The 11,247-nt window shown below is 59.5% G+C and overlaps 2 protein-coding genes across 12 annotated transcripts in view; one reads left to right on the top strand and one right to left on the bottom strand.

The window, feature by feature from the left end:
• Positions 1-3,660, top strand: part of NECAB2 (N-terminal EF-hand calcium binding protein 2) — a 72,882-nt gene extending 69,222 nt beyond the window's left edge. Inside the window, exons 7-13 of the mRNA XM_053952580.1 lie at positions 1,540-1,658; positions 1,776-1,855; positions 2,159-2,215; positions 2,333-2,445; positions 2,746-2,823; positions 3,192-3,283; positions 3,468-3,660. Coding sequence (XP_053808555.1) covers positions 1,540-1,658; positions 1,776-1,855; positions 2,159-2,215; positions 2,333-2,445; positions 2,746-2,823; positions 3,192-3,283; positions 3,468-3,496 — 568 coding nt within the window. The 3' untranslated portion in view covers positions 3,497-3,660. The remainder of the gene's footprint in view (positions 1-1,539; positions 1,659-1,775; positions 1,856-2,158; positions 2,216-2,332; positions 2,446-2,745; positions 2,824-3,191; positions 3,284-3,467) is intronic.
• A 479-nt stretch (positions 3,661-4,139) lies between these two features.
• SLC38A8 (solute carrier family 38 member 8) lies at positions 4,140-8,739 on the bottom strand. Of its 11 annotated transcripts, none has more exons than XM_053952575.1 (11): positions 8,523-8,739; positions 7,858-8,056; positions 7,518-7,671; positions 7,268-7,372; positions 6,918-6,975; positions 6,535-6,649; positions 6,255-6,402; positions 5,969-6,168; positions 5,732-5,783; positions 4,926-5,082; positions 4,478-4,598 (listed from the first exon to the last, which is right to left on the bottom strand). In XM_053952575.1, exons 1-10 carry the CDS (start codon positions 8,715-8,717, stop codon positions 4,959-4,961), a joined length of 1,350 nt encoding a protein of 449 aa, XP_053808550.1. In that variant the 5' UTR covers positions 8,718-8,739; the 3' UTR covers positions 4,478-4,598; positions 4,926-4,958. The 11 variants fall into 11 exon arrangements, with proteins under 11 accessions (XP_053808554.1, XP_053808551.1, XP_053808553.1 ...); XM_053952570.1 differs by having other exon boundaries at positions 5,732-5,786; positions 5,963-6,168; XM_053952573.1 differs by having other exon boundaries at positions 5,732-5,786; positions 6,255-6,405.
• Positions 8,740-11,247: the final 2,508 nt, after the last annotated feature.

The following is an 11,247-nucleotide window of genomic DNA, read 5'->3' on the forward strand; positions in this document are numbered from 1 at the left end:
GTTTTGTGCCAAACCTCCTGCAAAAAGAAGTAGTAGCTCCTGCAAAACAATGAAGAGGAAACAAACCCAACACCAGGCAGAGCAATTAGAGCCCATGAAAGACTTTGCTGGCTTTTATTTGCTGATGTGTGGGCCCAGATCATAATGGGGAGTATTGTAGTTGTTTTCTCGTTAAGATAATAGCTAAAAAGAAAAATAAATCCCACAAAAAATTATCTCCTGCATCCACATGAAGACAAAGAAGTGACCTAAAAAGCACTAAAATAAGGGGCTGTAGAACAAAGTGTGAAGGCAGAGGTCCAGGATGGAGACACCTCATTAAATTGTGATTAAAATAAACCTCTCTTTGTTTTTGCCTAATTTCCTGTCTATTGACAGGGGATAATCCAGGACCAGCAGTGGTATAATTGCACAGCCTGTAGCAAAGGGATGCTCCTGCACCCTTTATTGTTGCTACTGCTTCCTTATCTTGGAGATGTTCTTTGGGACCAGATCTGCACATCATGTTCCTGTGTTTATGGTGGAGCCCACGCTGGCTGATTTGGTGCCCATTGGCTCCAGGGCACTCAGCATGCTTTATCCAGCTGGGAGCTGCTTGACTAACAAAAGATGCCAAGAGGAGCCGGGGCTCCCAGACACCTCTGTCAGCAGTCAGCTGGCACAGAGCTGCTCTTGCTGGAAGGAAACACTGGAAATCCTTTGAACTGCTCAGCCTCTCCCTCTGTGGCACAGGCTTCCTGTTGGTGGAGAAGAAAGGAGAGGGTCATTCCCATCTCACTCACATGGATGGCAGCTGCAAGCCCTTGTGAAGATGGCAGATCTTAGCATTCTCTCTGGCTTGCAAATAAATGAGGTCCTGGGAGGACCACCAAGGATTGGTGCTGGATAGTGATTATGGATGCTCCATCTGGGAAGTGTTTCAGGACAGATTTTTGGATCTTTGAGCAACCTCCAAGCCAAATAGGCTTTGTAGACCCAGACAAAGAAAGCATATTATCCAATGCTACAGAGGATGTGTTTCCACTCTCCAGGAGGACTGCAGCTGCAGTCTGTCAGTGGATACACAGCCTCTGCTCATGGGCAGCCGTTCGGGCAGGGGCACTCTGGGTGGCAGCAGCTTTTCCTGTCTGACAGCCACCAAAGCCATTGGACTGCAAAACCAGCCCCAGTAAGATGCAGCTGGCTGGGCACAGCTTCAGGGGCCTGAATGCCCCATATTGCAGGTGTCTGTCTGACAGAAAAAGTCCCTGAAGGCTGCTGGTGGTGCCAGGAGGGCTGTGCTGTTCCATAAGCAGGTGGAAAAGTGATGGCTGCTGGGAGCAGCCCACCGACATTCCTCTGTTTCTGACCCACTTCTCACACTGGCTGATGCCAAGGGATGGTGCAGGAAGGAAGCCTGCACTGCCTGGGGACAGTGTGGGCACTGTTGCTCTCCAAGGGGTCTGGCATTATTTGCAGAGCTGCCAGATGGGATGCTCCAGTGCTCCAGATGCTCCAGGCACTCTGTGTCCTGACACCCTGTGTGCTCTCTGGTTGCAGACACTACCCCAGCAAGGATGGTCATGGCCTGAGTGACACCTGGTATGACAACCCCGTGCCCAGCTACTCTCCCACCACCTGGATGGTCCCCAGAGAGCAAGGAAAGAACTTCCAGGCTGGTAAGTGCTGGCTGCCTGGGGTGGCTTTGAGCACTCAAGTCCCAGCAGGAGCCCAGGGCTCTCAGGGGGTGCCTGCAGGTGCCCCTCACTCCATCAATGTCTCCTGGCTCTGCACAGGTTCCCCTGACACCAAGGCAGAGGGGCTGGAGGGGCAGATCAACAGGCTGGCCAAGCTGATTGGCAAGCTGGAGGACAAGGTAAGGGCCAGCATTTCCCTGTGTGGGGCTGTCCTGCCATCCCAGGGACAATTCAGCAACCTTGCCCCAGCTGTTTTGGGGCAGGGATGAGCACGTGGTGTTGGGGTGTTGGCTGCAATGGGAGCACAGGGAATTTTGTGAAGGGTCTTGACTGGAGGTGCAAGCAGCTCTTGGAGCCCATTCCCTGTAGAGAAGGGGGCACAGTCATTGCAAATGCTGGGGACAGAAACCCACCAAGCAGAGAGGGACTTGCAGCCTCAGCCAATCCACCACCCCCTCTGCTGCTTATTGCCCTTTTCCCAGACCCTCTGGTTTGACCTGCACCAGCGACTGTCGGACAGCGAGAGCACGGCCTGCACGGTGAGTGTGCCCGACCACCACCCGTGGGTGCTGGGGTGCCCCTGCAGCACAGAGTCACATTTGGGGGGGTCACTGTGTTTCTGTGGGTCTCACATGCTGTGTCTGGGGGCCTGGCAGTACCTGCTCCTGGTGAGGAACGAGATGACAGTGTCACACAAGCACCTGGGCGAGTTCTGCAGCTCCCTGAAGCAGTACCTGAAGAGCGTGGCCGGGGAGCGGGACTGCTTCCAGTGGGTACCATCAGCAGCTGCGCGTCGGGGGCTGGGGAGATGGGGGCTTGGCGTGGGCTGGAGTGGGGACCAAGTGAAGGACTGAGGCAAAGCAGCCAGGATTTGGGATGCAGTCATGCTCAGCCACCAACACTGCTTGTGCATGGGCTGGGGAGTGCTGGGATGGCAGGGGGGCTATGCCTACCTGGGCTGCTGGGGCTGGGTCCCCCCTCGGTGGCCCACCCTAGAGCACACCTGTGGCTACAGAGGGGGAGGGATGCCACAGGTTGGGGGCTCACCCCCTCTCCCTGTTTCTGCCAGCGTCACCGCGGTGAAGCTGCCTGATGGGATCACCTTCATTGTCTATGAATTCTGGGAGACCGAGGAAGACTGGAAGAGGTAGGGGAGGGGATGAATTAGTTTTGGGAGGCTTCTGTGTGGAGGGCTGTTAGAGCACCTGAGCCCCAAGCTCTGTCCCCTGTCTGACAGCAGGACTGAGGAGCTGTCTGTCTGTCTGTCCTAGGGCTGTCCCTGTAAACGGGACAGGGGGGTTGAGGTGGGTCTCTCTACACTTCCCACCTGGGAGTGCCTTTGGATGTGGTGATGAGAGGGGTCAGTGTCCTGAACCAAGGCAGGGTGCTCTGCACAAGGGGAAGTGAGCAGGATTGCTGGCACCCAGCCCTGCCAGAGCCCATGGTGCTGTGGGGGGTTGGGATGGTGTTTCTGGGGGGGCTGGGTGTCACCCACTATCTCCTATCCGGGCACAGGCACCTGCAGAGTGCCACCTGCAAGAGCTTCCAGCACGTCAAGGTGGACACGCTCAGCCAGCCTGAGGCCATCTCCAGCGTGGCTGTGCCAGGTAGGAGGGCAGCCACCACAGAGGGTGGGGGACAGGGACCCCTGGGCAGCCAGCACCTCTCCAGTTGTTGGGGCACAAGGTGGGCAGGTGGCATGGTGTGAAGGACAGCATGGGCTGAGCTGGCTGGGGTTCAGGGTGATGCGGGGCTGGGCAGGTGTGACCCTCCAGTGATGTTCCCCTGCAGCTGCCTGGTGCACCCTGAGCCGAGAGTGACGGTCGGTGCCGGGGGCACGCCAGCACCTGTCCCCTCTGCGGGGTGGCCGTGCCTGGGAGAGGTGTCGGTGTGACCTGGCTGCAGTGAAGGAAACTCCCATGTGCGTGTCCCCCCAGCCCAGAGAGTCCTCCCTCAGCTACCCCATCACCTGGGGCATCTCTCCCTGGTGTGGGGTGGTCTCGGGGGAAAGAAGGACTGCCAGGGAGGGGCTGGCAAAGTCTGGGGAGGGGGACATCCCCCAGACATAGGTAGGCAGGGAGGGAGGGCAATGGGTACAGGCAGCAGGCATTTGGAAGGAGGGATGGGAGTGGGAGGCTGGAGCGAGCGCCCCCGAAAGCAGGGAGTAGCTTGGGGGGGTCTGTGCAAGTCCCCAGGGGCCACCCAGGGAGAAGACTGGGGGATTGAGGCTGTGCCTGGTGTGTGGGTACGTGTGTGTGCCTGCAGGGATGGGGACCTGTGCCCCAGGGAGGAGTCAGGGTGGTGGCAAAGGGGGGGTTTCTCTTCTCCCAAGGTGCCCCTTAGTCCTTTTCAGCTGTGGGGAGTCCCCAGGGGTTTCCTTTGCATGTGCACAGTTGCAGCTGGCGCCTTGTAGGCCTGAGGGTGGCTGCCTCCCCTCCTTCCTGGAGTCTGTACTTAGTCTGTGTGTCTGTCTGTGCCAATCCCACACCCACCCCGCCGTGCGTGGGGGTCCCTCAGGGTGTCTGGCACAGGACCCTTGCCAGTACCCTCTCCTGTCTTTATTAGCCACTGTACAACAGGGACGGTGATGCCAAATAAAACCGCCATGGGATCCAGTGGTGTGGCCGTGTCCGGGGCAGGACGGTGGGAGGGTCACGGTGGCGCTCTGTGGTTCCTCAGCGCAGCAGCCCCAGCACGGCCAGGGCAGCGCTCTGCCCGCACACGAAGGCACCGCCGAGAACGGAGAGAACCCCCCAGGCGATGAGAGCAGCCCTGCAGCGACACGAGCAGAGGCTGCCGGGGTAGGGCTGACCTCAGTTACGGGCCACCCCTGTACCCCAGCTCCTCTGGCTGTGGAGTTCTCTGCAGGGTCAGCCTCCTCTGCCTCGCTCCCAGTCGATGGCTGAAGAGCCCCCCTGTCCACTGCAATGACACACAAACCTTGGTACAAAAGCCAGCAAATGCCACCACGCAATCATTCCTAATTCTGCCTGTGCCCAGTGGTCCTGCTGACGGAGCAGAGACCAACATCCCCCACCCTGTGCTCGGGCACGGCCACTCCCACACACCCCAGCTCCATCCTGTCACCCACATGCGACAGCCGTGTCATGTGTCACCCAGCTCAGCCCTGTCCCCTCCCCGGCTCCAGCCCCAAGCCCCGGAGCCCTTGCTCTGCAGTTCCCTGCTCCCTCCTCCCCAGGCACACAGCCTGCCTCACCCCAGACTAAGCCCCTGGGATGCAGCACTCACCCCAAACCCGGCTGCTGCTCTGCCGCAGGCTCCTCAGCACCGTGCTCCTTCCCGGACTGTCCCAGGCAGGCTGGGACTGTCCCCTCGCAGTCTCCATCGCCCCAGCTCATGTCGTCCCTTCTCCTCATGCTCATGCTGGTCACCCACCTGCGTGGCCCTGCTGACCCTTCTGCCTTGGCCCCTCCAGCACTTTGGCACCCCTCCCCAGATGTTCATGGGTCCCCAGAGAACCCTCCTGACCAAGACCACGATGTCCTGGGCTGCTGCCTCCACCCACCACATAACCTCCATCCTCCCCCAGGGGCACCACAGACATGCTTAGGCATACTTATCCCAAACTCACCAGCACCATGTCAGCCCCCTGACACGGGCTGCTGCTGTGTCCCAGTCCCTCCAGACAGGAGCAGTGATATACACACACCGCCCTGGCACAACAGACACTGAACACCTGATGGCCTCCTGTCTTGGGGCACCCTGCCCCTCTGACCCCCAACCTGACCCCACCCCAGTCCCCACTGGGTGCCCCAGTGCCACCAAACCCCACAGCTCTTCTGCCCCTAAAGTCACTCTGGTACCTGGGCACCTCCTTGATGCCTGGACACAGCCCCGGTATCCAGGGACATTCCCAGGCACAGCCCCAGTAGAGCACGTCCCTCCACATGCAAATTCCCCTCCTTGCAGGGTTCCCACCGTGAGCGGGGTGACCCCAGTGATCTGCCCTGGCCATGGCCCATGGGATATCACACCCTGGCCCTGCCCCTGCCCCTTCCCTTGCCCCCATCACCGCTGAGCACGCAGACACTCACTTTTTGCGTGGCCCGAGGCTGCGGGTCCCAGTCACGCACACGAGGCACAGCCCTGCTGTCAGTGCAGAAGCTCAGCCCCAACACAGCACCCCTCACCCAGCCCCACTGCATTGTCCCCCACAAGCACAGCCCTGCACCCCCAAAATGGGGCCAGGACAGGCCACCTTCCCCTGCAGCTACGCCCTTGGCACCAGTGACCCCCCCACTGCTTTCCTCGCTCCCCGTGCCTACTCTTGCCTGGGAAGATGAAGATGAAGAAGGCGCTGATGCCCCCGATGAGCTCGATGACTTTGCCGATGTCGGGGACAAACAGGGCGATGCCCAGCGTGGCAGCCATCCAGGTGACCGTCAGTGCCACCCGGCTGCGCCGCTCGTGTGCCTCAGACACTGCCATGGCCCCGCGCTTCGGGGCTGCCCACAAGTCCTTCACCACGGATCTGGGAGGGAGGATTGCGGGGGCTGATGGCACCCAGGGGAGCTGCACCGGCTCGGGGGACACCCAGCTTGTCACCACTCCCCTCACCTGCCCAGCAGCACCACAATGGGGTAAATGGTGACAATGGAAATGCCAAAGAGCAGGCGGGCGACGATGACAAGCGGGTCATTCCCTGGGTAGGACATCAGGACATCGGACGCCACGGCCTCGCCAAAGGTCAGGTAGCCATAGAGCCCTGCTGACAGGGAGGTGGGGTTGGGCAGCCGAGCAGCGAGCCGGACAGAGGAATTCTGAGGAGGATGGATGAGCCAAGGGGAGAGGGGACCCCCGGGGCAAGGAGGAGTGAAGGGTTTGGTGCTGGGGTTACCAGTGAGGGAGTAGATGAGCAGGCAAATGAGCATGGAGAGCACAGAGACGGTGACCCAGTGGGAGAAGCTCTGGTTGCGCATGCTGCTGTAAATGGCCACACATGCCTCGTGGCACTGCAAGGCAAGGGGGGATGGTGCTGGGGCCCCATGCAGGCACAGCTCCCACTCCCAGCATCCTCTCTCCCACCTATGGGTGCCCTGTCCCACTCTGCACCATTCCCAGGCACTTGTGTCCTGCCTCACAGCCACCTCTGGTGACAGCCACAGGTCCCCTTTCCTGCAACTTGCCCTTCAAGGGACGGCATCCCCATGGTCTGGGATGCCATGGGGGGATGCCAGCACTGCCCTGGCAGCTGCGGCCAGCGGGGCCAGGGTGACCTACCTGGAAGCCAAAGCAGATGGTGGGAATGACACTGAAGATGGAGGTCCAGGAGGAGGACCTGTGGCATGTGGAGAGGAAGTACAGAACAAAAGGCATGAGGCTCTCATGGAGAAGAAACTTCCATGCCATAAACTGTGCAGTCTGGATGGTACTATGGGAATTTCTTGTCCAGTGATTCTGGGAGAAAAGGATATTGCTGGGGTGAAAGTTGGGGCTGGGAGTTACCATGCACTGTGAGTTGTCCCCAGCTCACCCCCACCACACACAGGGCCCAGCACCACTCTCGCCCCCATGTCACTGCTCAGGCCATGGAGGTCAGGGCAGGAGGGACATGGGGCTGACCCTCCTACCTGGAGGGCTGGGGCGGCTCAGTCAAACGCAGGCTCTCTGCCTGCAGGTAGTATTTCAGGATGACAACCAGAGTGAGGTAGCAGGCAGCCAGCGTGCCCAAGACGCTGTCAGGGCATGGGAGAGCATCAGCACACAGCCAGGAAGAAGGGAGGAGGGGGGTTCCCATGGCCCCACAGGTTCCTGGGAGGTGGCAACCTGGGGTACAGGGTACCTAGGGGCGGGCCACCACAGGGATAGCCCAGGTGGTACCTGGAGTACTTCTGGAAGCCGATCTCCCTGGGGACAGAGAGTGGGAAGATGACGAGGACACAGAGAGCTGAGAGGGTGAAGCGCTGGTCCACGTACCAGGGGGGCAGCTGAGGGGCCCCACTCAGTGTCCCGTTGGGGTACAGGTAGTCACACACTGTGGGGGGCAGTGGGGGGTCAGCTGCACCCTGAAAGATGGCCCAGGGAGGTCGGGAGCATCACACCATGGCAGAACCAGGGAGCCCCTGGGGTGACCCCAGCCCACGTGGGAGCACCTTCCCCTCGCTCCTGAGAGCGGCCGACCCCAAGCGAGTCCCAAACACAGTGAGGGGAAACAACTCACGTTTCTCCAGCTGGTCGCCCACCACCCTGAGAAGGGCCACGGAGATCATGAAGAGGTTGAGGAGGAAGCAGACCTCACAGAGCTTCCCCACGGCCGCCCCGCACACGGCCCGGACCACGCCCTGGTAGGTGGGCTGGGCGCTGAGGGCCGCGGCGTAGCCCAGCACCGCCAGCCCGCTCACCAGGAACACCAGCGAGCCCTGCGGGGACAGAGCCAGCAGGAAGCACCCCGCCGACCCTCCTTCACCCCCAGACCAGAGCAGGACTCGGCAGGCCCACGGCCAGGGACCACGTTACCGGCCAGATCACCTTGTGGCCCTGGGTAACAAAGGTCAGCAAAAGGATGGAGACACAGCCTTACGTGGTACTTCTGGTTTAGATTTGGGGTCTGGGGGCATGTACGGGAGCAGACACCCATTCAATTTGAGTTAGAAGCCAGCTACAAGTGTGGCTTCAGCTGCAAAGGCCATCTCTAAGGTGGCACCAACAACCTAAGGGTGTTGCGGGGGTCGGGACGGGGGTGCCGTAGGAGGGGGTGCCCGCCAGCTCCCCGAGCACCAGAGCAGGTGCATCCCCTCCCTCCGCTCCCTCTCCGGACCGGAGCCCCTCGGCTGCCGCTGCCGCAGCCCGTCACCCCCGTGTCCCCCGCCCCGAGTCCGCCCTTACCAGCTCCACCAGGAGGGCGGGGACGGCCCCTCCGGCCCTGCCGAAGGCCCAGGGGAAGCTCAGCAGCCCCGCGCCCAGCGCAGACTTGAGCAGGATGAAGACGGCGCCGGCGGAAGAGAGCCCGGGCGAGGAGAGCCCGGCGGAGCCCCCCGGCGCCGGCAGCAGGGGCCGGGCCTCGCCCGCCGCCCGCTCCATCGCGGCGCGTCCCGCAGGGCTGTGGCCGGGCGGGCGCGGAGCGCGGCCCCTCCGCAGGGCCCCGCGGGGGCGGCGCGGACAGCGCGGGGCTGCGCGGACCCCCCGCCCCCCGCGGGCCGTGGGGAGGGGGCGCCGGGGGCCGGGCGGGAGGTGGCCGTGGGAAGCCCTGGCAGGAGCTCACCCACGGACACACGGACAGCCCCGTGTTGCTCACAGCGCCCCGCGGCACCCCCGGTCCTCGGAGCGCTCCTGCGGAGCACAGCCGCCCCTTAGCTCCCAGCACGGGGCCGGGGCAGCTGGGTTCGGGGCTCGTGCTCTCTCTTTCCCCGAAATTATTATCACCACAGGGCTGGACGGACTGAGGCCACCCTCATCCTGCTCTGTTTACCCAGGCATGAAATTGCCACCAAGGAGCATTACGGAGTGCCCGGGAAGGGTGAAGGAAGGCAGCTGCCGCTCACACCCCTCCTAACTCCTTGGGTGCAGGATGAGGCCAGCACCCCTGCGAGTCTCCGCAGCAGCTAAAAGCCCACTGGTGCTTTCCTGCACTGGGGGACTTTGGAGAGGAGCCATCCCATCCCACTCCTTGCTCCACGCAGGCAAAGGGGATGCCAGGATAACAGGATGGGGTGACTGATGCTGCAGAGGACCTGCACAGAGGAGGCTGCACCCCACAGGAATGAAGAGTCCATTCCGGACATGGGGGACACACAGCAGCTCTGTGCCACACCTGGCACAGGCCACTGCCCCAGGGCTCAGCACACAGGCCCTGGCGTTGGCCAACAGCCCCTAATGCATTTTTGATTTCCCAAATATGTGCCCTTCTGATCTTGGTAAGACGGATAAAGAGACTTTAATCAGCTGCTAGGAGGAATTATGGATGGCTAATTGTGCCTGCCACCTCCATTACATCTCTGCCGACTACAGGGCTTATAAACACTTAGAAGGGTCCTTCCAAGCCTTCATTAGCTGCACACCAAAGGCTTTGGAAATAATTGGCCTGTACGACTTAGAAATTGGCCACTGGGCTGTAAAATACCAGCCACTGGGAAAGGCTCTTAATTCGGACTGGTGCTTTGATACAACTTGATTCTGGTTTCAAGGCTGCAGTGGAGCTCTAATCTCTCATTAGTGCTGCGATGAGGAGCAAGTCTCCTCATTAACACCAACGTGAGAAGTGCCACCAAAGCTTTCCAGTCTCCCTCTGATGGAAGAACCTCAAACCAAAGAGATGCATCTCATCTCACACACGAACACAGCAGCCAGCCTCTGCTCAGTGGCTCTGAGCTCCATCCCTTATCATTTCCTCCCTTTCTCCCCTTTTATCTGGTGCTCCAGCCCCTGGGCTGCAAGCCATAACCTGAGGGTCCCTGTGGGCTGGCAGCTTTACCTGCTGCTGTGTCCCCTTGGCAGGTGGAAAAAGGGCTGTTAATGTTTTCCACATTATTATCTTTGAAGATTGTAGAAGGTACAAAAATGCAAATGGACAGTCCTTGTTTCATACAAATAAAAACACTGATCACAATTATGCTTTGCTACCTGCAATCCCTTCTGAGGTCTGGCCCTTGAGATTTCACACCTTTACTGATAGATGTTTTATATCCTGGACAAGTTGCACAGCTGCTGCTGGCTGGTCCTTTGATGGTCCTCACCCTAATGTCACAGCTGAGATGCTGAAAACCCCCTCCCTATCATTATGGATCTGTTTTCAGAAAGGGAGTAACAAGAGGCTCCAGCCCCACTGGGATGGCACAAGCAGCCCAGCCTTGGGACCATCTTCTCAGCCCTAAGAAGCTTCCACTAATGGCTCCAAAGCAAAAGCTCAGTGCCTTCTCTGCTACAGCAACACAATGTTGCCTCTTCCAGTGCATCCTCCAGAAGAGAAATGTTGGAAAAAGGCAACCACTCTTCAAGTTAGAGACAACTGGTTTGCCCAATCTTTTTTGCAGGACACTCACAAACCCTATCCATGGCTCCATGACTACATGGAGCGAAGTTCTCTCCTGCAGTGCACTTCCCACAGCCCACCCCCATCCCTGCTGGTAATCCCTAAGAGGATGGGTGCAGTCAGACTGCCCCTGCCTCCTCTTTCTCCAGCCATGCCCAGAGCTGCCCACAAACTCACCCAGGACCGTTCACCAGTCAGTGCACACTGCTTACCTGCCCAGGCTGCCATTCCATTCACAAATACAGGCAGCTGCCAGCTCCTGCCTCCTAGGAAAAGGTGCTCATCTGGAGCAATGATGAAAGCAGTTGGCAGGGAAAAGCTCCGTTTCACTAGAAAAGAGAGAAGCTATTTCAATTATGGCAACATTAACTGGCACCGCATGGACACGGGAAACTTGTGCCTGCATCTTTATTTAAGCCAGTGACAATTCACAGGCTTTCAAGCAGGACGAATTAAAGGAGACTGGGTTTTCATCTCTGTGACACCACATAGTGCTGTTAGGTGCCATTCCCATGACAGTTTTCTATATAGCTCTTTGAGAGCTCTCTCCTTATATGCTGCTGAGTTTTGAAGCTTTCCAGA

The sequence above is a fragment of the Vidua chalybeata genome, chromosome 11 (genome assembly GCF_026979565.1).
Source record: "Vidua chalybeata isolate OUT-0048 chromosome 11, bVidCha1 merged haplotype, whole genome shotgun sequence".
Lineage (NCBI taxonomy): Eukaryota > Metazoa > Chordata > Aves > Passeriformes > Viduidae > Vidua > Vidua chalybeata.